Source organism: Labeo rohita, chromosome 5, assembly GCF_022985175.1.
Source record: "Labeo rohita strain BAU-BD-2019 chromosome 5, IGBB_LRoh.1.0, whole genome shotgun sequence".
NCBI classification, from domain to species: Eukaryota; Metazoa; Chordata; class Actinopteri; order Cypriniformes; family Cyprinidae; genus Labeo; species Labeo rohita.
The window spans coordinates 1,238,751-1,263,513 of NC_066873.1; the positions used below are offsets into that span (position 1 = coordinate 1,238,751).

At 36.7% G+C, this 24,763-nt stretch overlaps 2 protein-coding genes across 2 annotated transcripts in view; both read right to left on the minus strand.

Annotated features, from left to right (window-relative positions):
• Positions 1–13,260, minus strand: part of rps6ka4 (ribosomal protein S6 kinase, polypeptide 4) — a 28,163-nt gene extending 14,903 nt beyond the window's left edge. Inside the window, exons 1-12 of the mRNA XM_051110509.1 lie at positions 12,421–13,260; positions 10,920–10,991; positions 10,266–10,333; positions 9,355–9,505; positions 8,044–8,159; positions 7,799–7,906; positions 7,602–7,682; positions 4,679–4,782; positions 4,438–4,588; positions 1,352–1,513; positions 602–727; positions 340–473 (exon numbers count right to left, since the gene is read on the minus strand). Coding sequence (XP_050966466.1) covers positions 340–473; positions 602–727; positions 1,352–1,513; positions 4,438–4,588; positions 4,679–4,782; positions 7,602–7,682; positions 7,799–7,906; positions 8,044–8,159; positions 9,355–9,505; positions 10,266–10,333; positions 10,920–10,991; positions 12,421–12,508 — 1,361 coding nt within the window. The 5' untranslated portion in view covers positions 12,509–13,260. The remainder of the gene's footprint in view (positions 1–339; positions 474–601; positions 728–1,351; positions 1,514–4,437; positions 4,589–4,678; positions 4,783–7,601; positions 7,683–7,798; positions 7,907–8,043; positions 8,160–9,354; positions 9,506–10,265; positions 10,334–10,919; positions 10,992–12,420) is intronic.
• Positions 13,261–17,349: 4,089 nt separating this feature from the next.
• On the minus strand, positions 17,350–23,767 carry rom1a (retinal outer segment membrane protein 1a). The gene is made up of 4 exons (XM_051110520.1): positions 23,207–23,767; positions 21,443–21,873; positions 20,265–20,511; positions 17,350–19,261 (listed from the first exon to the last, which is right to left on the minus strand). The coding sequence occupies exons 1-4, from the start codon at positions 23,354–23,356 to the stop codon at positions 19,046–19,048; spliced, it is 1,044 nt and encodes a 347-aa protein (XP_050966477.1). The 5' UTR covers positions 23,357–23,767; the 3' UTR covers positions 17,350–19,045.
• Between the last annotated feature and the right edge of the window lie 996 nt (positions 23,768–24,763).

Genomic DNA, 24,763 nt, shown 5'->3' on the forward strand with positions numbered 1-24,763 from the left:
CTTTTACTGATATGTGACTATTTGTCATGATTTGGCGGGTTAATGATGCGCATTTTTACATGTGTAAAACAGTGGTTCTAAAAGTAAATCTGAACGAACCCACCGTATTTGCAAGTATGACTAAAAGTTTTTGTGCAGCACATACTGTATTTAATTACATTACCATAGTTTTGCACTGTGCAAGTGGTTTTTGGACATTTTATTACAAAAATCTTAATTTAATACTTAATACTTATATTTTAATTCATTTGTGAAAAACCACAAATGACTTTGAAACCTCAAGTATTGACACATATGTGATTTTTAAAGTGATTTTGCAATGAACAACTCTGTCTGTACCTTCTGCTGACGATTTTTACAGCGTACTCCTGGCCGCTCTGCCTGTGTCTGCACTTCCTGCAGACAGAGAAACTGCCCTCGCCCAGTGGAGCCCCCTGCAGGCACAGCTCATAGTGCTGGAAAAACTGAGATTCCTAAAAAAAAAAAAAAAAAACAACACACATGCTCTTTAATCTGTGTAACGTAATTATATATATATATATATATATATATATTTTTTTTTTTTTTTTTTTTTTTTTTGGAGGTCAGAGGTGCTGTGTACCTTTAGCATAGCGCTACGCTGGACCGTAGCAGAACCGGGCCTGTCGACATTGACATGAGCGTCCAGAACATCCGCCATCACCACGTTCTTATTGAATAAGATAGAAGGAGCCACAAAAGAGTATCCCTGAAAGCAAGAGAAGACAGAATCATTACAGCGTTTATTCTGACAACAGTAAAATTACATTACCGGCTGAAATAACTGTGTAAACAAGTAGCTAGCTTAGCAAGAAATATTTTATGCCTTAAAAAATGCTCCATAAAAGAAACTAATTTATGTGGATTTGAAATGGCATGAATGTAATCAGCATTTTTGGTTGAATTCTTTCTTTAGGCTGGTCTACCTGGTCTTCCAGACTAGTTAGGCTGGTGCATAGCTGGTTAGACTGGTCTGTTTTAGCCAGATAAGGTTGTTTTTTTTTTTGTTTTTTTTTAACAAGAAAGTGTAAAAGCTGTATAAAAACATCATGTAACAGGCTGTACATGACAGAGAGGTTGTTGGATTGAAGTGTGTGTGTGTGTGTGTGTGTGTGTGTGTGTGTGTGTGTGTGTGTGTGTGTGTGACTCGATCGGGCTGACCAGGTATTACGTTACAAAGCCGTGCGGTGTTTGTGTAAGCACGTGTGAACTGACACTATCTGCTGATATTAATAATGGAGGTCTGTGGCAGGAAGCGGGATGTAATGTACTGTATGCACGTGTTTGTCTCCATGAAAGGGACACAGGGCAGGTTGTTTGTGTGTGCGAATACCTGAAACAGACGGTCTGTACTAGGCGGCGTGCTGGCTGGGGAATAGACCGGCTCCATTCCTGTAAACTCCTCCGCAAAGTTACCCACATCCAACTCATTACGTAGCTCTGGTCGGAATGGACTCTGAACCTTCTTCTCTGCCAAGTCAGACCAGTTTAAACCCTGGAGAGATCAGATCAGATCAGATCAGATGTGCCACAGTGAGCCCAACACATGGACACTTAAGCCACTTAAAACAAAACAAATATATCGATTATTTTTAAAATGCTTTCAAATGATGAAACAATAGATATGCTGTTCACAATGTACACTGAATAATTGGACACTTTTGGTTGTGAAACTAAAACTCACTCTGAGCTTAAATTTCATATCTGAGAAAATAAAACTGAACAAAAATAAATATCAAAGAGTTTGATGAACACTGAAAACACAGTAGCTTTCACAGTTACAAAAGAAAAGCATTTACTGCAGCAAATCTGTGATTTTCTTTTTATTAATTAACACATACAACACTAACTCTCAGTCTTCACAAACGGCATTTTGTGACACTTCATCACTGTATGGTGACATATTTACTGCGTTTGATGATTTTGATTGCTTCTATTGTGCTCATTTGTAAGTTGCTTTGGATAAAAGCGTCTGCCAAATAACAACATGTAAATGTAAATATTTCTAAAACAAACCATTTCTGAATGAGAAAAAAAATGGATAGGACTCGATATATTCATATCCATTACCTACATACATTCACAAATCCAGGAATTAATCTGCATTAACAGACTACATTAATGCGGACTTTAAAACTGTCACAATGTAGAAACACTTTTTCGAAGGATGGAGCGACGCAGATGACGCTAATCAACGCCTGAGAAACCTGAAAGCCATACATGTGCATCGCTATTCATTCATTCAAGTAAAATGGTCAAACCAGTTATAGCAGAAGGCATTTATATAGAAATGAACAGGCCATTTGAGCATGTAAATGTACAGGAGTCAGAAAGAGGAAGACATAAAAATAGTCACAAAATAAAAACTAAATTATGTCTGTTTTTAATAAGAAATAACAAATTAAGTTGTCTTGATAACAAATTAAGTGACCTTCAGGACAAACTGAATGAACGGAAATGAAAGGAAAAATGACCCCTTTAAAGTTTATCTATTACTGTTTATCTTTATAATCATTCACTGAAATTCAATAACTTGATCCGTCCCTGAAAGATTCTTTTTAGACATCACCAAACCCTCTCGTTTTTCGACCCCTATAAGCAGCTGTCGTATAAAAGCTGCTATTCACAATCCTATCAGCTCCCAATGAATAAAATCAAACATGTCCTACACTTTTTCAAAACATCACAGAAGTAAAACAAGTTCAAACACTGGAGAGAAGCAGAAATGACAGGGATGGAGAAATGATCAAGAGCAGCGAAGCACCAAAATAATGTTTTTACCAAAACACACAAACTGGAATGAACGTGGGAACATTTTACAATAAGATCATTAGTTAACTACATTAATTAAAATAAACTAACAATGAAATTTACTTCTAAGCATTTGTTAATTGTAGCTAATGTTGACTCCAACATACATTAAGCAAGATCAATAAATACTGTAACAAATGTATCGCTCACTGCTGGGTCATGTTCGTTAATGCACTAAACAGTTAACACACACAACCTTTTTGTAAAGTGTTACCATTAATATATGTTTGAATAAATCTGTCATGAAAACAAATTTTGATTACCATACATTATTGTTTATTTTCAATAATCAATTATGTTATTAAATTAAAAAGTTACACTGTATACAATCTTTAACATTATTTGGAATGTCAAATAAACTTTCAAAAGGATGATTTACTCTGTTCTGATCTCTATCATACATATCAGAGTTTATATCCGGACTATGAACTTTTATCCCAGTACTTCTGTGATTATCTGAATGTTTGTAACAGAAATAATAACCTGTGTGGTTGAAAAGACTGTGAAACAGTTTCATTCATACACATGACAGTGTCTCTCTTTAGGAGATTTGAATGTTCAGATCACACTGGTCTGATCGTTCGTTGCACGGAAGAAAGTTTGAGGAATCAAACAGATGTGAACAGAATCACATTGGTATTTGAATCGTGTTTGTGACCTTTAACGATCTGTTAAATTAAAATGCTTTGTCATATTGGTGGTGACACCTCTATTGCAACATGTTTAGCTTATCACAAATATTATAGGCTACTGTGCTTTTTTGACCTCTGATCACAAGTGCAGCCATACTCTGGAGCGCTATGCGCTTAGATTAGCGAGCAAGATCCTGGCAGATCGCTAGGTCGGGTCCTCACAGATGAAAAAAAAAAAAGAACCGCATACAGGAATCAACAGGCGGAATCAAAATTTAAATTTTACAAGAAGTGTCCGATTCCTGACAATAAGCATCCGATTCTGGAATCGGAATCGATTTGCGATACCCAACCCTACAAATGAAGTTCCTGAACTTATGCAATGCATATTACTAATCAAAAATTAAGTTTTGATATATTTACGGTAGGAAAGTTACAAAATATCTTCATGGAACATGATCTTTACTTCATATCCTAATGACTTTTGGCATAAAAGAAAAATGGATCATTTTGACCCATACTATGTATTTTTGGCTATTGCTACAAATATACCTGTGCCCGACTGGTTTTGTGCTCCAGAGTCACATACAGGTTAAGAAAATTATAATACTTAATACAGTGCATATATTTAGCAAAATGTTCCTACAGGTTTTTGTTGCTGTTGTTGTTAATTTGTTTTTTTTTTCTAGCGGACTAAAAATTAATGGACAAAAATGAATGACTTTGCTGAAGTAAAAACAATCTATACAATACATTTTTACAATCTGTTATAGCTGATGTTGTGTACACAAAACAGACATGTGCTTACAAATGTGCCATCTGTCAAGCGCTAATTAAAGTCACGGTTCTGGTCAGAGATTTAGGCCCTTGTAAAACTGTTTCGGTGGGGGTCAAGGTTAATTTTTGGCCGCCAAAAAATGTGCGGAACAAATGCAGCTGAAAAGCAAAGAGAAAGATGGAGGAATGAAAAGAAAACCTTGAAGAAGGGGTGGGACTTGATGTCCTCGGCTCCTCGGGGACCAGAGCCCAGCCTCTTATGAGGGTCTTTGACCAGTAACTTTCGCAGGAGATCCTGAGCCAAGGGTCCGATGACGGAGGGGAACGGAGGCTCGCAGCGCAGGATGCGTCTGCAAGAGACAGGAAACAACTCACGTGATGCAGTGGCAACAGCAGCTGTTGTGAGTGTGAGTGCTGTGGGAAAACAGCATCAGACTCACTTGGACACCTCGCTCTGGGAATTCCTCTCCCCCTCCAGAGTGAACGGAGACGCTCCCGTCAACAGCTCGAACATCAGAATCCCCAAACTCCACCAGTCCACCGCCTGCAGACAAGACGGAGCGAACATCACCGATACGACACACGTCACGCCTAATCACCGCTCATCACAATCTGCTCAATCTCACAGCATCCTGTCAAAAGCCCTATTCAGACGCTAATTGTTTCTCATGGGGGCGTATGCTAATTTCAACATTACAGGGACTGGTTTGTGACTTTATTGCTGTCCAACTTCAAAATGTTGGTGTTTTTCTCCCACCACCTGCAGAAAAAATTCCACCTGAATTACCGACTGTTTCTGACGCCATGATCTTGCGCTAATTAAACTGCTGTACGAATCCACATCGCTGAGTTACAAGAAAGACTCGATCCAAAAGTTGTTCTGAAAATCTTTTTTAGCCACCGCCATACACCGTATGCCAACTGATACTGCGCGATAACGTGCGAGCATCTCAAATGCATGCACTTTTATTAATGAAATGCTGAAAACTGTTTACAAGAATAATATTATGTCACCACTGCAATAAAGTGAGTGGGAGCTGTCAAAAAAGAAAAAAAGAGAGCAAAACCATGTAAACTTTTGATTAGCTTACACAACTAATCATTTTACTAGGTGAACAGATGCCCTGTCAGATGTTTACCTTACGCAAATAAGAGAGCGTTAACATATCTCTGCTATTTTCCACATTTTTAAAATGACAGTCACCATTTTTGAGATTAAAAACAGAAAGGTGTCATGCAAACGTATTTTACAGACATTTACATAATAAACAATAACCATCTGAATAGGGTTAAAAATGTGCCTGGGTCCTTTTTTTATGAAAATCAAAAGTATTAAAGGCTATGAGATGTCAATTCTGAGAATTGTTTCTAAACACATTATAAATATTAGAAATGCACTGCTGAAATGTGTTACAAAGACTGTAAACTATGTAGTATTTGATTGTGGAGTTTTTGTGTTTAGGATTTTTTGGGTGGGGCTAAAATCATGACTCAATGAGGCAATGGAGCCACCGAGGATGGTGGGCGTGGTTTCCGTGCCGCCAGCGGACACGCCCCAAGTGTTTGAGAGAAGAGAATACTGCTTGTTTTTTTTCAAGATTTTGATTCCTTATTTTATTTACTTGCCATTTTTCATCATTCAAATTTGGATAGGTAGTTAATAGCACTTTTTTCTGTGGTGTGTCAAACTCAGAACACTTATGTGGCCCTGCATCACACAACCAGTCATAAGCAGCATGAGCATATTTGTAGCAATTGCCAACAATACACTGTATGGATCAGAATGATCGATTTTTCTTTTATGCCAAAATTCATTACTGTAAACATATTAAAACTTATTTTTTAGTTAGTATTATGCATTGCTATAAACTTCATTTGGACAATTTTAAAGGCAATTTTCTCAGCAGACCCTTAGATTGCAGATTTTCAAATAGTTTTATCTCAGCCAAATATCGTCCTAACCATACGTCAATGGAAAGCTTATTTATTCAGCCTTCAGGTGATGTATAAATCAAAAAACTGACCTTATGACTGGTTTTGTGGTCCAGGGTCACACTTTTAATATCGTGTTACACAGATTTTATTGTTTGACCACAAATTTTCTTAAATTTGACCACAAATTCTTATTGCTGTCATCACACAACACCTATGAAATCCATTTTATTTTTTTTCCAAATTCAGTTTTTTCCAGTTTTAATTTTTCTCAACTACTTTTTAATGGAGTTTTAATTAATTTAATGGATTTTAATTAATTAAAATCATGAAACTTACTATAAAATTTCAATTGTAATACAATTTCACATCAATTTAATAACGGTTTAACAAAAATGACATGTTTAGGGCCCTATGAAATGTTTTATTGTTTCTCACTATGTTTTATTGTTATCAAATTTGTGTTTTGCATTTTATCATGTTTAATTATTTGAATGCATACTTTTTATTCAAATTTATTCTTACAAAAGCCTAATGAAAGGTTTTTTACCCTCAGAAATTCTGTGTTGTATATTTAAAATGTTCTGGTTATCAAATGAAGGGATAAAACATTCATTTCATGTATCTTTTAATTATTGAAAATTCAGCAAATTTGTTTTTTGCAAACAAAGGGGAATTTACTATTAAAATTAAAACATGGAAGAAATGAAACGGTCAAATGCTCATGCAGTGACTCTCAGCAGATATTGTTGATGTATTTATGTCCTCATTTAGTGAGACGACAGACGCTGAAATCACGGCGAGCGTCACGTGCGCTTCAGTGTGTGTAGTAAACAAAAGCGCTCGTAGCTCCATTCATTAAAACAGAGACACGCAGAACATGCAGGATTCACATTTAAATCGTATTTTTGTGCCGTAATATTTACAGATACTAGTCCATATTGTGGTTTGATTTAAGTGTAATGACCTACGTTTGATTAATTCATTCAAACTTTGACAAATTCCGTGACATTCCGCGTTATTCAGTAAATTCTGTTTTTAAGACTGGATTCCGCGATTCCGACTGCATTTTCTGCATCGCAGAAATCATAGGGCCCTAATCACTGTAATGTGGAAAAAAAATCTTTTTTGTCATTACTCGGGGAAAAAAGGTATAATATTGTATTTGTTTTTCTCAACATTAAAACACATTCTTCTGTCACAGCTTAATGTGCATGGAAGCAAAATATAACTAAAACAATTGTAAGTAAATTACAGTAATGAGAATCATGTTCATAAATTTAAATAGATACACTGCAGATATTTTATTCAGCAAACTGTTTAATTATCCAAAAAAATTAATTTCACTATGCAAAATAGCTCATTTTATATGCAATGCTTTAATCTTCAATTCTTCTGTGAGAGGTGTTATGTGATTTTGTCTGCTCTCACCTTGCCATGGCCAGCTTTTCCTCTGATAATCTCAGGAGCCATGTACTCTATAGTGCCACAGAATGAGTACGTCCTCTCTTTCTACACACAACAAAACAGAGCAGCGTGAGAACCGCACACTGGATGACACAACACAACACGGATACAATGAAACAAACTCTCCAAACTACAGTTAATATCAGTTTCTCTTTTCTCACCTCCTCTTCCAGAAACTCCTTACTCAGCCCAAAGTCTGTGAGAACCACATGACCGTCACTGTCCAGTAAGATGTTCTCCAGCTTGATGTCGCGGTACACAATGCCGAGCTGAAAACACAAGACCGGATGAAGTACTTAGAAAACACTGAAGTACACCAGCTCACGCGTGCATGTGTGTGTGTGTGTGTGTGTGTGTGTTTCTCAGTGAAAGCGTGGGCAGCAGATTCTCCAGCAGATGTTGGTACCTTGTGCAGGTGCTCCAGGGCCAGAATAATTTCTCCCACGTAGATCCTGACCTCATCCTCGGAGAAATGATCTCTCTGATACAGGTGTGTAAACATCTCTCCTCCGCTCACATAATCTTCCGAAAAACAAACACACACTCATGGCATTATACAAAAAACACCACTTTACTGAGAGACACCAGTTACACAGTCGTGGCTATTTTTAGATCATCCAGGGAATAAATTACATTTGATTTATTTGTTATTTTTATTTGAAACCGACATCAATATATTTCATAACAGATGAATAATAAGTCTTGCTGAACGTTATTTTAGCATTACTTATACTAGTACAGTTTAATACTTTAATTTTTTTTAATATTTTAGCTTTTATTTTTATATTGTAAGTTTTCATTTTAATTTTAGTTTATAGTTTATATAGTTTTTTTTTTTTTTTTTTTCATATTTATTTATTTTTAAGTTTGTTTTTTGTTGTTTAGTTTGTTTCTTTTCAGATTTAGTTTTTATTCCCAATTGATAATTTTAGTGTTTCATCTTATTTCATTGCGTTGGAAACATTCTTTTACTCATTTTTACTTTTTTTTTTTTTTTTTTTAAATGAACCTATATTTTTAATTTAGGTTTCAGTCAATATTAATAACACTGGTCTACCACTTGGAATTGGATGTGTTATATTTAAAGCTGTTGTAAAAACAGTCAATACAAATCTGAAATAAAACTACATATTAATGCAGCATCACTTAAAGCAAGCATATATAAGTCATACAGATCCTACAGTAGCTGTTTCCATCCAAAGTTGTGAATTTAAGTTATGCGCAATATCACATAAAATATGAGACGAAGATAAGAAAACCGTCACTTCCTGATAAACTGGGCCCAAATATCAGTAAAACGCTGATCTGCAGCAGGAGGAGAAGCCACTGTGGCTCTTTCTTCACATACAATGCATTACAAAACACAAAAAAATGGCAAACGTGTTTTCATCATTATGCGCATGTTTTCCTAGCCGATAAAAATGTATTTAGTTCAGTACATAAGATTTTTAGAATTGATGTGCATTTTGCTGTTTCCATTCAGCACATTTTTATGCATTACACAAAATGTGCATAAAAACAGCTGGATGGAAACAGCTTGTGACATCTCATTTACACCAAAGTATTGAGATGCTGGAGAACCAGACTGGTCCTATTAAAGTCAACAAATGGTCCTATTAAATGAACATGTGACGCGGTACATGCTGTTGAAGCACCCAGCCCTAAACACAACTATCCTACAGAAACAACCCATAAAACAGTCAGCATCCTGTCTTACCTAGTATGAGATGCAGTTTGGTTTGCGTCTGAAAGGCGTAGTGGAGGGTGACCAGAAACGGGGACTGGCGGATGTGCTCCAGCACCTGTCGCTCTGTTCTCGTGTGCTCAGCCGTCTTTGCCTTCTGAACGATGGCTGCTTTCTTCAAAACCTAACATAACATCATTTCATTACAACATTCCATCTCAAGAAATGGTGAAAAACACATGTGAATAAAAGTGCACTTGTCACTTTGTCTTTTTATCAGATATTGTAAATTTCCATTCTAAGAACCCGAGCACAGTGACAAAAACATCAACAAAAAATCCTCAGTTCTTCATCTGTCATCTAACATTTGATGTATTTTATAGCGTGACATAAAGAATGTTACAGGTTTAACAAAGGTCAACTGTATCACTGATACATTATTATAGTTTCTGTTACTATTATAGCTTTTGTTAAAATCTTTTTTTTATTATATTATTTTTAGTAAAAGTAAGTCATTTTTCTTATTTTTTTAAACCATGTCTATCTAGTTTTTATTAAGCTTTAGTTTTAGCTTATTTAGATTTAGTTATTTTATACTAAAGAAATCAAATGTTTTTATGGTATCAGTTAATGATTAGTTTTAATTAACAATAATAACACTGCAAAGAACACAACTCAAAAATAGTGGTTTAATCAAAATCTGTTGTGACAGTAAATAGCTGACAGCTGCATAATCTGACATAAACTGTGTTCAGTGCATTCTAATCGAGTATTTACTGCTATGATATCTGCAAATGATTTAAATAGATCTGTATCTTTTAAAAGAATGGCCATTAATAAAAGATATAATTCCTAAAACTATGAAGCACAGCTCTCAGTGCATATGTGTGTTGTTTTACTAACTGAAGGACAAGCAAAAAAGTGCGATAACACACAGTACAAACCTTCATGGCGTAGAGTTTGCCTTTATCATGGCCGCTGATTTTTCTGACCAGGAACACTTTCCCGTAGGCTGGTGAAAGACAAGCCAGAGATTTAAAGAGACGACTTTAACCAAGGAGCACAGTTTTGAGCAATTTCTGCGCTCAAGCCATGCTTTAAACACCCCACAGAGCCACACATTATGTGAATCAGCACACAAACTGCTTAATAACAGCTGCGTATGCTTAAAAATGTATTATGAATTACAAACGTACACAAATATGACTCAAATGCTTCTTGCAGTTCGTATGTTGTTAACAAGCCAGCATTAAGCATGCACGGGGTGTTTGGGCGTACACTGGGTCTGATTACGGGTCTGCTGATTATTACCCTCGCGGACTGGACAGAAGTCTACAGCACATTTTTCAGAAGACTTGTGGATTGTAATTGCATAGCAATGTTCTCGTTTACCTTTAAATACCAATAATTCAACAACTGGAAAAATTGACGTGTATATTCACAAATATTTCACTGCTTACTGATGGACATATGATCACCTAAAACATGTTTTTCTAAGTGTAAACATTTCCAGTGAGCTGCACGGGATGGATGAAGCAGTTAAGACTGACTGTAGCACGTGACAGAAACACATCTGTGAGTCTGTAAGTCGTTCTCACCTCCAGTGCCCAGCACCTTGAGAAGTTCGAAGTTCTCCATGCCAACTTTCTCAGTGTATCCTGTGAGATTTGCTGAGAAGAGACAAACAGTGAATGTACACAATACATTTCACTCTCAAACCTTCAGAACCCCCCACACACATATATTAGCAGAGTACTGCACTGACCCCCGAAGTTTGGGGTCAGTAAGACTCGTAATGTTTTTAAAGATGTTTCTTATGTTCATCAAGGCTGCATTTATTTAATCAAAAATGCAGAAAAAAACAGTAATATTGCAAAATGTTATTACAATATAAAATAATGGTTTTTATTTTAATTTTAAAATAGAATTTATTCCTGTGATGCAAAGCTGAATTTTCCTCAGCTGTTACTCCAGTCTTCAGTGTCACATGATCCTTCAGAAATCATTCCAATATGCGGATTTATTAGAATTATAAATATTGGAAACAGTTGTGCAGACAAATATTTAATTTAATTTATTGACCCCAAACATTTAAACAGTAGTGTATATTGTTAGAAAACCTTTCTATTTTAAATAAATGCTGTTCTTTTTAACCTTTTATTGATCAAAGAATCCTGAAAAAAAAGTATTTAAAAAAAGGGGGGTCCAAAAAACAACTGTTTCCAACATTGATAATTCTGATAATAAATCAGCATATTTACTTCTGAAGGATCGTGTGACACTTAAGACTGGAGTAACCGCTGAGGAAAATTCAGCTTTGCATCACAGGAATAAATGATTTTTTAAAGTATATTAAAATAAATAAAAAAAAACAATATTTGACATTGTAATAACATTTTGCAATATTACTGTTTTTTTCTGTATTTTTGATCAAATAAATGCAGCCTTGCTGAGCAGAAGAAATGTCTTTAAAAAGCACTGCAAGTCTTACTGATCCCAAACTTTTGAGCGGCAGCGTGTATGAAATACATCTGATAAAGCACACAGTACATGCAGATGCAATTAATGCAATTATCTTTTATTAATGTTATTAGTAACATTTTATGCCCAATAACGTATGTGATTGAAAATGTAACATGTAACAAAGTGCAACACTGCTCTTCCTGCTTTTTAATTAAAAATAAATAAATAAAACTAGAGCTAGAAATGACCATCATCCAACATATAAAAAATATAAAAAATGATGAATAACTTTTGCTTTGTATTTTTCTTTTGAGACGTGGCACAGGAAAACAAATCTGGAAAAATTAATCTGACTGATACTGATAATTAAAAATCTATATCTATATGCCACTTGACGACTAAATAAACCACCAGTTTGTTTTTACTGATGAAGTTGTGCACTTTATCCAAAATAAACCCTGACCGGGCGTTCTTTGAAATACTAAGTAATATGAATGTGGTGATCACATCATACCAAGACACCACAAATCTCATGAAGTGACCACAGCACTGCAGGGCAGAGCCAACGACACACAGTCCCACACTTCTGTACTTCTGTATCAGAGAAATGAAAACACCCCGGGTGTCGTGACCTACCATTAGTGATCTCGTGTTTAACGGTGCAAACTTTACGGCGGGTTTCCCGGTCGGAGTCCTCGCCGCTACCGCTGCTGTCCCCGGACATGATGTGTGCGATTTCTAGAGTATTTGATCAGTAAAATGATTTTGACAGCTCGCTCGTGCAAAGCTCAAACATCGATGTTATTCAAATGTCGACACACGGTTTTCTGTCGTAAAGCGAAACTCTGCAGGTTATGACAGGGAGAATGACATGTTTTTGTTTTTGTTGTTATCTCAGCTCACAAATCCCTTTGACATCCTGCTGTGAACACTAATCCGCGCGCACGACCTAAATATTAATCTCCACCTGTGTCAGGAGCGGCCACGGCCATATACTTTAATATCTCTCAGAACAGATGCGGTATTTCAACACTTGAAGTGCACTTAATTGATTACTGTGGGCCATAAATGGCTGTTATTTCCGTATTTCCAACTTCGACACAAGTGTCGTGAGGTCGCCGCGGCTGCAGTGAAGATCGCGGTTCATCCGGCGCCGCCGTTCACATCCGAGCCGATCTCGACACCGCTCCACGACCGAAAACACTCTCCGAATAAAGCGGTATTTGCCCTGCTAACGAGCCATACCCTGATAGCCTATGTGCTAACTATCAACCGTGACAGATCACGTTAAAATGTCCCTAGTAGCGGATTCACTACAGCTGAACGGGCGGATTTCAGTCCTGTGCTTCTTCCTTCCGGGTGTAGTTTTGCCTGATTCGCGTTAAAATGCGCGTTTGTTTTGGAAAGGAAATGAATTGAACGATAAATGCCTGGAAGAAAGTGTAGTAAGGATCTTTTCAGCTACGGAAGCCGAAGTAGTGCTGTTCGAATCGCGAACCGATCGTTGTTTGAACCGGTTCTTTCGGTTGATTCGAGCGAACCGATTCGCTTCTTAAAGCGCTCGAATTGTAATTTTGACTGTGTTCATTTTGTTTAAAAAGTGTGAGGTGAGTTTGGAAACATAGAAAAGCGACCAGCTGTATGTAACTTTAATTATTTCGTTACAAAACATGACGTAAATGCGGTTTTGAGTTATGTCTCGAACGAATGAATGAATCGTTTTATGACTTAGTTCATTGGAATGAACCGTTCGAACGAGCCGATTCGCTAAAACGATTCTGACTTCAGTAAGCTGAAGCGCCGCTATTGGAATCGGTTTCGGAGCAGATCAGACGTGTGTTTGGGAGGGTTGTTCTCTGTGTAGGTGGCGAAAGAGAAAAGCTGGTGCAATCCAACTTGCCAACTCCCGTACTAAAGGACAGCCTCTCCCACTAACGACAGCAGGGCTTTTAACTTGCACGCCCTTTTGGATCGCGAGTTGTATGTGTGTAATTCCTGTGTCATGTGTCAGATCTAATTTGAGCTGTTATCTTTAAAGTATCCATTAAGCGTATTATTGCTGAGAGATAACAGAATTTTACAACAACAACACAAACTTGCAGCACTTACAAACACTTACAGCATTTCGTAAGTTGTCACAATGGAAACTTGACAGTGAGAGAGGATTACTATGTAAAACTGTCTTTAAATAGGTCTATATTGTAACTTATTTGATATAATAAGAACCATTCAATAATTCAGGTAGGTAGTAAGTAATTTAACAATTAGGGTACTTAATGATTAATAGGTATTGTAGTATGCGTGTGTGTGTGCACCTGGTATTTATCACGTTATGGGGACCAAAGGTAGTAATACCAGTAAATTTTGACCTTGTGGGGACATTTGTGAGGTCCCCATGAGGAAACAGGCTCATAAATCATGCAGAATGAGTTTTTTTGAGAAAGTAAAAGTGTGCACAGTCTCCTGTGAGGGCTAGGTTTAGGTGCAGGGTGATAGAAAATACGGTTTGTACAGTATAAAAACCATTACGCCTATGGAATGTCCCCATAAAACATGTAAACACAACGTGTGTGTGTGTGTGTATATATATATATATATATATATATATATTGGGGTATATATGGTGCCATTAGTAAGATGTTTGGTATTTTTAAAGAAGCTTCTTATATGCTCATCAAGTCTGCATTTATTTGATAAAAAATTGGGAAAAAAAGTAATATTGTGAAATATTATTTCAATGCAAAAAAGCTGTTTATATTAGTATTAAAATAGAAAACCATTATTTTAAACAATGTTACTGTTTTTAATATATTTTTGATCAAGTAAATGCAGCCTTGATGAGCATAAAGTTAAAACTTACTGATCCCAACCTTTTAATGTATGTATAGATATATAAAGAGAGAGAGAGAGAGAGAGAGGGTACAACTGGGGTAAAATGCACCTTTATTGTTATTTTCCTCTAAACCACTAGATGGCACAAAAAAAGTGGCGTAACATCCACTTTTCAAGGTGCACGTACAAATTTGTCTGATGCTTGACACCCTGGTGGGCAGCAGCGCAAAGTTGATTCTGTGCTTACTTGATCTAGTATTTGCAAATGAGAATCACTAAAATGAATGCATACATTTGAGACAAATGTCTTCTTAATGATTTTTTTTAGTTTTAAGATAATTAAAGCAACAGTTTTTAAATGAAAAATGAAAGAATACATACAAGTGTGGTATTTGGGGTAAAAAGATGTTGGGGCTAAAAGGCACAATAATTAACATGATAATTAATAGAAGGCAATTTTTTCCATTTTTTTGACAGTGGAATCTAAATCTAATGGAATCTAAATATCATATTTTATGTTGGGTGTTTATCTTACATAATCCCCAATGTTTAGAATGAAACCATCACATTTAAAAACATGATATTAATCATATCATAAAATATCATTTGTTGTTACTACTGTAAATCTATATTAAATTATTATGAGATCTCCTTCAATACTTTCAGAATCTTTACTTTTTAAAATGATTTTGTTTCTGTACTTTAAAATGTGTTTTATATTAACATATGTTAACGACAGTATATTTATTGAACAAAAATGAATTCTTTTATTTATCAAAATAAGCAGAAAATAGTACAAACCTTGCTAAAGTGATTGTTTTGAACAAGTATTAACTTTGACATTATTAAAAAAAAAAAAAAACTTTGTTTTAGTTCAAGTATATATATCAGTACTGTGTGCCTTTTGCCTTTTACCCTGTGTGTGGGGTAAAAGGCCGCCCTTGCCACCTCATACATTTATAAAATTTTAAATCAAAATAAACAACTTGTATGATTTATTGTCATGCAAAATCTGTTGCTCCATAAATGTTTAGTACAATTTTTTTGTTTGTTTGTTTGTTTTTTGCAATTTTGCAATTTACATTTTAGGCGCAGTAAACAGGACATTTCTTTCTTAAGGTGTGCTTTTAGACCCATTGTACCCTATATATGAAGAGTGTGAAGAGTCAGTTCTTGGATTTGGAAGCAGGTAAAATGAGCAAGTGAAAAGATTGACACTGACGAGAGCTAGATGGTGACGGTTAGATAACTGCATCAGAGCGTCTGATGGCGAGTCTCATGGGGTGTTCCTAATATGCAGTGGTTAGTACCTGACGTTCATGTGGATGTTACTTTGACACGTACATACCTGAAGACTGTTGGAGACCACGTACACCCCTCCATGGCAACGATGTTGCCTCCTTGGCAGTGGCCTCTTTTAGCAGGACAGTGAACCCTGACATACTGCAAAAATAGTTCAGGCATGCTTTGAGGGACATCACAAAGAGCTAAAGGTGTTGCTTTGGACTCAGAATTCCCCAGATCTCAATTTAGCATCTATGGCATGAGCTGGACCAACAAATATGATCCATTGGGAGCCACCTCCCCACTTAAAGGATCTGCTGCCAATGTCTCGGTGCCAGAAACCACAGGACATGTTCAGAGGTTTGGTGGAGTTCATGCTTTGAGCTGTTTTTACAACACCAAAGAGACTGACATGATATTAGGAAGGTGGTTTTAATCAGTGTATATAGTGATAACCAGGGCTAGAGAAACCGCGCTTTTGTAGAACTGGACCTTTGACTGAAAACATGCGTCATTTATATGTCTCCCATATGTGACCCTGGACCACAAAACCAGTCTTAAGTCGCTGGGGTATATTTGTAGCAATAGCCAAAATAACATTGTATGGGTCAAAATTATAGATTTTTCTTTCATGGCAAAAATCATTAGGAAATTAAGTAAAGATCATGTTCCATAAAGATATTTTGTAAAATTCCTACTGTAAATATATCAAAACATATCAAAATATATTTTTGATTAGTAATATGCATTACTAAGAACTTTATTTGGACAACTTTAAAGGTGATTTTCTCAATATTTTGAGTTTTTGCACCCTCAGATTCCAGGTTTTAAAATAGTTGTATCTCGAGCAAATATTGTCCTATCATAACAAAGCATACATCAATGGAAAGCTTATTTATTCAGCTTTCAAACGATGTATAAATCTCAGTTTTGAAAAATTGACCCTTATGACTGGTTTAGTGATCCAGGGTCACATATTATATTGCAAATGAAAACATCAATATATAATATAGGTCTGCTGAAAGCATCTTTACTTGACAAACTGTAGATGAGCACTTGACGTATATACATGCATTTGGATATTCATGTTCCCTCCTGTATTAACGTGCTTTATTAGGTGTAATCGGATGCGGTGAGTGCGAGTGCTTGTGCAGCAGTTTGTGTATTAACAGATTAGGACAGGTTACAGGATAAAGGACGCAGACACGCTGGGCTTTCACTGTACCTGCTGCCATCAGTCATCATCCTTCATTATCTGTCTCTGACATCCAGCTATTTATGTATGTAGGAAAGTGGGTGCGTGTCTACCTGTGCAGATCTTTCTGCTTGCTTGCTGTGTGCATCAGTGCACCTGAATGTTACTGTGTGGATGTGTAGAAGTTTGGAAGAAACGATCGGCAGGGGGGAACAGTATGCATCTATTTCCACAAAATATCACTACGCAACAAAGCAGTTCAAAATGTCAGATTTTATTGGACCTGACAGTTTTGTGACGGTTCTGCGGTACAGGGTTTCATAGCAGAGCAGTGAGCATCATCTACACCATCTTTATCACGTACAATGCATTTAGTTCCACGCTGAATGCAAAACAAAAATGACTTAATGACAGTTAAGTATTTATGTTTACAACATGCAATAACACTGGATGAGAAAGTAATAATTGGAGGAAAAAATATGAATTTTAATAATAATTTATTTCACATGTATTGTAGTTATAATAATATTTGCAATGAGTAATTTCCAGCATCAAATAGTTTGCTCGTCCACACTGCAAGCGGAAATACAACGCAGTCAAAACCTATTAGAATATACTTAATAAACAGTACAGCAATGTGGAGACTGACTGCAGGTCAGCGAGAGGTCTGTGCGGACGGGACGTCCTGGGGTGAAGCCAAAGCACAGTGTGTTCTGTCGTTTGTCAAAGTTTGTCAACAAAAACTGTTTTGGAAAAGAAAGCGTTATCTTGCCACCGCTGGGTAGTACACGGCGCGAGATGTGGATGATTAGAACGGCTTACCCTTGTGAAAAAGAAGTGCACTTCAGCATACTTTTAAAGAGAGTACTTAAACTACTTAAAGAAAACACTTTACACAAGTGCAAATTAACTGCATGTTATTGTATTAAATTTAGTAGTGCATTTCTGACGCTTTTTGACTTCTTTAGATGTAATTTCATAATTACTGGTTAAAGTGTGTTAGATGTACTGACAATTATTCATAGAAAAACTAAAATATACTTTGTCATATTGAAAATGTTATATTTGTAATTACACACTTGTAATGATGAAGTTGCAATTTAGTACATTTAAAAGTATTAACTTCAAATGTAATAATACAACACAACAGTTAAAATGATAGCACTTCACATGTACTCTAGTACGTCAACACATCAGTAAGTGTGCTAACTTGATGTTATAACAAAGTGCACTTTTCAAAAGTGTACTTAATTAATAAACATTGTTATGCAGATAGACTCTCATTAAGTACACTTAAGTTGTCTTTTATTTCATTAATAATATATTACCTGCAAGTACAGTTTTTTAAAAATATACTTTCAAATTTAAAGTACACTACACATGCACATTTACTACAGTTAAGCACACTTCTTTTTCACAAGGGTTTGCATCTTTCTGTGATTCCAATCATTTACAAACATCCGTAGCAGTAATATTACATAATCAGCCTCTTTTCTGTGTATGACATGAGAAAATGGGAAAGGAATGTAACAGACCTTTCTGTTAAGAAACTGCTCAGTCGCTCACACATTCAACCAATCATGATGGAAATTGAAGCATATTGCTGGTCATTTCCCATGCATAGCTGCACTGAGTTTCTCCTGACAGGAACGAACAGACGGTTACTCACCCGAGGCTAGCGATATCATACATTTGCCATAAAACACAAGTGAGGAGTAGGTGCTGCAGAATAGACAGTGGGATCATTCATTGTTCAAAAGACGTCTAATGGAACTGGGTGAAATGTCAGTACTGTTAGAAACAACCGTTTTAGTGTATTAATGAAGTATAAAACTCTTTGAGATTACAAATTATATATATAAAAATGCCAAAACATGAATTGTTGGATTAGATGTCAGCACTCTCAGCCTCCTGCTGGAAACTCTTCGGCGTTCCTGTGAGTCTGACTCTTTAGCTGGTGGTGGTCGTTCCTGCTTCCGGTTTGGTTTCAGAAGGAGTCACCTGGTTCAGCAGCAGGAGATTCAGCACAGGATCCACATACTCCATGAACGTCTCCTTCACTCCCTTCTCAAGCAAGTAGCCCTCGGTTTCGATCTCCACGTTCTCCTGTCCAGCCACGGCCTCCAAAGCCGTCTGCAGGAGTCGCACGCTAGCCAACACTGAGCTCTGCAGACGAGAGGTGTTGGATGTGGTATGTGAGAAAAAAAAAAGCTGGTCAGTAGAAGTAAACTCTACCCGTGCCTAGTCCCAGATTAAAATGTAAATCTGAGCTGTTTCAAATGAAAGAAACGGACTAATCTCAAAATAGATCAGTGCCTTTTTTTCTCAAGATGCACACCAGGAATGTTTATTTTTGAAGATATTTTCATAAAAATTACTTAAATGTCTTAATAAACCATGGCCTAATACTGGCTTAGTCTAAGCCCTGTCTGTGAAACCAGGCCGTAGTGTCTAATGAACCTCTCATTGCATGGTTGCTCTTTTATAAGTCGCTTTGGATAAAAAGTATTTTCTAAATGCATAAACGTAAATGTAAGTAAAATATACAACAAAATAAAAGCAAATATTCATGCACGTGGAAATCTGTGCAAGTTGTGAACTGTAAAAACTGTTAAAAAAAACAAAACTGTATGTTAAGTTTATAATAAAAATACAGCTGTTCACATTAGTTCAGATCCATTAAATAATATGAACAGCTTTTGATTTTAACAATGCATTAGTAAATGTTGAAATGAACAATTATTAAATGCTTTAGAATTATTTTTCATTGTTAGTTAATGTTAGCTAATGTATTTAACACGTTAACAAACTGAACCTTATTGTAAAGTGATCCTAAATGTAGCTTTTGTAGCATATGATACATGGTACAAGGAATTAAAAGGAACTAAACTGGCAAATTAAATGGTCAACAAACTAACTGATCATAGTCAGGGTAGGCAGTATATCTGATGTGAGTGAAAACAAACCGGTGGTCAAGTTCAGTGTCTCTTCGGTGGGTTATATTGTCTTAAAACGTGATTGAAGATCTGATTTTCAAAACTCTTTCTTTCTTGATTTTTTGTTTTTTTGGAAATTTATGTCTACCCCTCAAGTCTCATTTGCATGTATGTTAAAATATAGTGTGTACTCGTTAGCTCCATTGTGTACATGCAAACATTTATCAGTGTACCTGCAGCAAAAAGACGGACAGAACCACAGCTCCAATCGTGTTCATCAGCCCCATGTAGTAGTTGACCAGCGCTTCTCTGCAACCATGAATGAAGATGTTGAGCTCTTCGGTCTGGTGGTCGTAGTTGTAGTGGGCCGTGTTGTTGGTGATTTTGGACTGGATACAGGGTCTGGGAGAACTCGGGTTACAGCAGCTGAAGGGCACACCGTCAATCAGGTAACGGCCGTCCACATTGCTCTTGATGCGGCTGGAGGAGTGAGAATGGAGAAAGAGATGAAAGCAGACAACCTTGAATCACTGAAAAAACTGTCATGAGATTGCTCTTAATATACCAGTAGTTCACTTAAAATGTTCCTACTTTATGCTTTTAATTTTATTGTACTCATCCAAAAGATTGTTGTATTTACAAAGAGATCTTAGAGTCCATGTTTGCACTTAGAATATTAGAATGTGTCTTGTGTGATGACAAGTGATCAGCCAAGACAGACTGCTGTTTACACCAGGCATGAATGCATTTTTAGTGGTCATATTTTCTGCAAGTCTCTGATTTTGTGACTCTAGCACAGTTTAGTGTTTTTGGACACTTAAGACACTCTTAACAATTATGAATGCTACTGCATTAGAAACAAATATCAAACCAAGTGGCATCTGAAAATTAGCTCTCAGTGGTATTTATAGTGGATTTATGAAGTCTCAAGTTCTCCTCAAGTGTTCTTAGGTGTCCTAAACAGAGTAATACAGATGGTAAAGGGATTCCCTCGTCATTTACTCACCCTCATGTTGTTCTAAACCTGTGAACATATCTTTATTTGGTAATAAATTAACTACATCCCTAATCCACACCATATCTACACTTAACCACTACCTTAGTAACTATTAATAAGCTGCAAATTAAGGCAAAAGTCAGTTAGTAAACAGTAAGAACTGGTCCCCAAAGTGTGAGCCCTCATTTTGTGGGAAATAAAAGAAGATTCTTGGAAAAGCCCATACAGTGAAAGTCAGTGGTGCAGTGGGTTTCTTCCATGGTATGGACAAAAACATTCTTCAGAATATGTTCTTTTGTGTTCTGCAGATGAAAGAAAGTCAAACGCATTTGGAACGACATGAGGGAGTGCAAATGACAACACGGTTTTCATTTTTGGGTGAACTTCTGTATCACTTTAACACTTTTGACTCACTCCTTCACTTCCTTAGAGCTGAAATCCAGGTAGCGGTTGCTGATCCACTGCACCTCAAACCAGTCCTTGTAGTCGTTGTTGCCGCAGCACTGGAACTCCATCTGAAGGTGGTCGATGGTCTGCTTCTGGAAGCAGCGGCCGGGCGTGTCGGTGTCCTTGTAGAAGCGGATGCCGTTCTTCAGGCCGATCTTCAGGGAGGTCTCCAGGCTGCCCTTCATTGCGTAACTCAGGATGACTGAAATCAGCATGAGGGTGGTGAAGAATATGGAGCATCCAAAATAGGGCTTCAGGAAGGTCTTCCATCGTGGGAAACGCCCAGGGTCGAGGGCATCCTGGCAGATTCGACTGGCAAAGTAATTGATGCCCATGGAAGCCAGACCCACAATCATCAAGGTGTTGGGCACACAGTGGATGTCTGTGTTGTCCATTACCTAAAGAACAAGATGTTGATGTCAGTCTATTTTAAGCTCAGACTGCATTGCACTCACCGTGCACAATGAATTTACCGTACCTCTCTTTGTAGATTATATGTAATACCAAGCAAAATAAACCTAAATAACCCATGCTAATCCATACACAGTGGGAGAATATGGGAGAGAATTATGATTATGCCATTATGATTAAGGCAAAGTTGATAATCCATTGGGACAGTAATAAACCAATTAGTAAGTCATCAAGCTTCATGAAAGGACTTTTTTTTCCCCTTTTCTTTAAGAATATATACTATATAGTCTTATATATACAGACATTGGTATGGCATTACCATTTTAGTACCATTGAGATACTATTATAATTTTTACATTATATATATTATAATATTTTCATATATATAAGAAAACAAAACTATATAGATACATTGGATGGATCAAATTTATCGATTTTCTTTTATGCCAAAAATCTTAAGGATATTAAGTAAAGATCATGTTCCATGAAGATATTTTGTAAATTTCCTTCATAAATATATTAAAACTTAATTTTTGATTAGTAATATGTATTGCTATAAACTTCATTTGGACAACTTTAAAGATGATTTTCTCAATATTTCAATTTTTTTTGCACCATTAGATTCCAGATTTTCAAATAGTTGTATGTTTTTTGTAGCCAAATATTGTCCTATCATAACAAACCATACATCAATGGAAAGCCTATTTATCCAGCTTTCAGATAATGTATAAACCTCAATTTTGAGAAATGTACATGTATAACTGGTTTTGTGGTCCAGGCTCATGTATATAATGAACAACATGAAAAAATAATTTGTAGTATTGTACTATATGTGTGTGTCAAAAAAAAAATATTGGCGCAAAAAATAGACAGTCATGTATGGCCTTCTTAGGACTGATGGCAATCTTCATCATCATCATCACTGATAATGACCCATCTAGACTGCTGAAGAGCTCCTTTCTAAAGGACAGCTCCTTAAGCTTATTATCAGCGGCTTAGATAATATTATTATTCACATAGGTTAATCCCTACCAGATATTTCTGAAACGATTGAGCACTTAACATACTTATTTATTAAGACATTTGTCTTTTTGTTTTTTGTTTGTTTACATTGTGGTTAGTGATTATATAAACTAAACCAAAGCCACAAAAAAAATAAATAGTTAATTAATGACCAAATATTGTCCTAAATAATATTTTGCTAAATAATGTCAATGCCAGCTTTGAAGTTAAAAACTATGCATTGCATCATTGCATAATACATGAAATAATTAGTCAAAAACATCAAGTAAATGAAACACATGAGGTTTATATGGATACCTCTCCCCTCCTTCGAAGCTCAGTCTTTAGGAAGCATCCTAAAGTGAAGGTGACCGCTCCACCCAGAGTTGCCATCCATGAGAGCAGCCATAAACCCTGGGCCAACTTCACCCTTTTCTGAAAAGTGAACTTCATCTTACCCACAACCATTGTGAAAGAGTAGTGTGGTGTAAACTTGAGAAAAAGGAAGACTGGAAGAGTGTGAAAAAAAAATGCAGAAGTGTTCAAACGTGCTCAGATGCGAACTCTCTGACAGAGGCGCTGAGAATCAGGCTGAGATTGTTGGAGCTTCAGATGTTCTGTAAAAAAACAGGTAACTTTGTGTAAATCCGTCAAGTTCCTTTTCTTTGTTAGAATACGAGATCAAATCACTTTCATCCAAACAACGCAGTCGCAATTCTGTGTATCGTGGTCACTTAATCCGTTAGCAAAGGTCAGTCCAGATTTTTTGGTGGTGATCCCCCCGTAGTGATGCTCAAATGAGCCAGACGCCCACTCAGTGGTGAAACTGGTGCCCTTGCACCTCCATGCCCCTGGCTGGGTGAGACACACTGGATCTGGCCAAAGTTAGAGGTCTTGGGCGTCTTACCTGTAATCCCTAAACTATCCTATTACAATGGCCCTCTCCAATGGGAAACAAGGCCACTGTCTGCTCAGCAAACCAGCGGCGCATCGCTGCATTGCGTCACGTATGTAGCGGATAAAGATGATGAATAACGACAAGCAAGAGATTGGATGTGCTGTGATAGCCAGCCGAGACAAAAGATGGCAGCCATAGTAGGTAGCCTCTGTAGAAATGTAGAAATTATGAGGACCTTTGCCTTCCTTTAAAGTGCAGTCTAATTCTAGAGTGTCTCTCAGTTCAGAAGTAAAGAGAATCAATTCACTGAGTCACAAGAGCAGCCACAATTTGACCTTCGTAAAAAAATGAGGCTCTTCGTAAATGAAAGAGCAGGTCCTATTCTTGTGCTGACATTTCAAAAATTTAAATTTTGATTATGTGCCAGAAAAAAATAAAAACTGTTTTACACACATCATAGATTTTCATTGATTTTCTGCTCTAAACCCATTTGCAGGAAGGATGACAGGATGTTATGCATCAATGAAGTGATGGACGTAAAATAACTGCTTTTAAACTTTGCTGGGACGTTTTTGGCTTTGATTTAATTCCATTCTTATGTAAATGACTAGTTAGATGACATAGATGACTTAGTTTACGGCAGGGCAGGTGGAGACGTGTGTTTCTCATGAAGAGCCACACAAGTTGTCCAGGTTGGTTTTCTGGGGTGTTCCTACTCCAAGTATCTGCAAAGAACTTGTGTCTGCATGCTGCTTGCTGTTGATGGTGATGAGCCTCGTCCCACACCTTCTCGCTCTCTCTGAACCAGCGATTGATGGATGGTATCTCCAAGGGTTCACCTGGCCAGTGGAATAATGGTGGCTGAAAGCCGAATATGCACTGGAATGGGGTGGGACCCATTGATGATTGTCACAAGGAATTTTGGGCATAGTCCGCCCAGGGAAGAAACTGGTTTCAGGAATCCTGGTGGCTCTGGC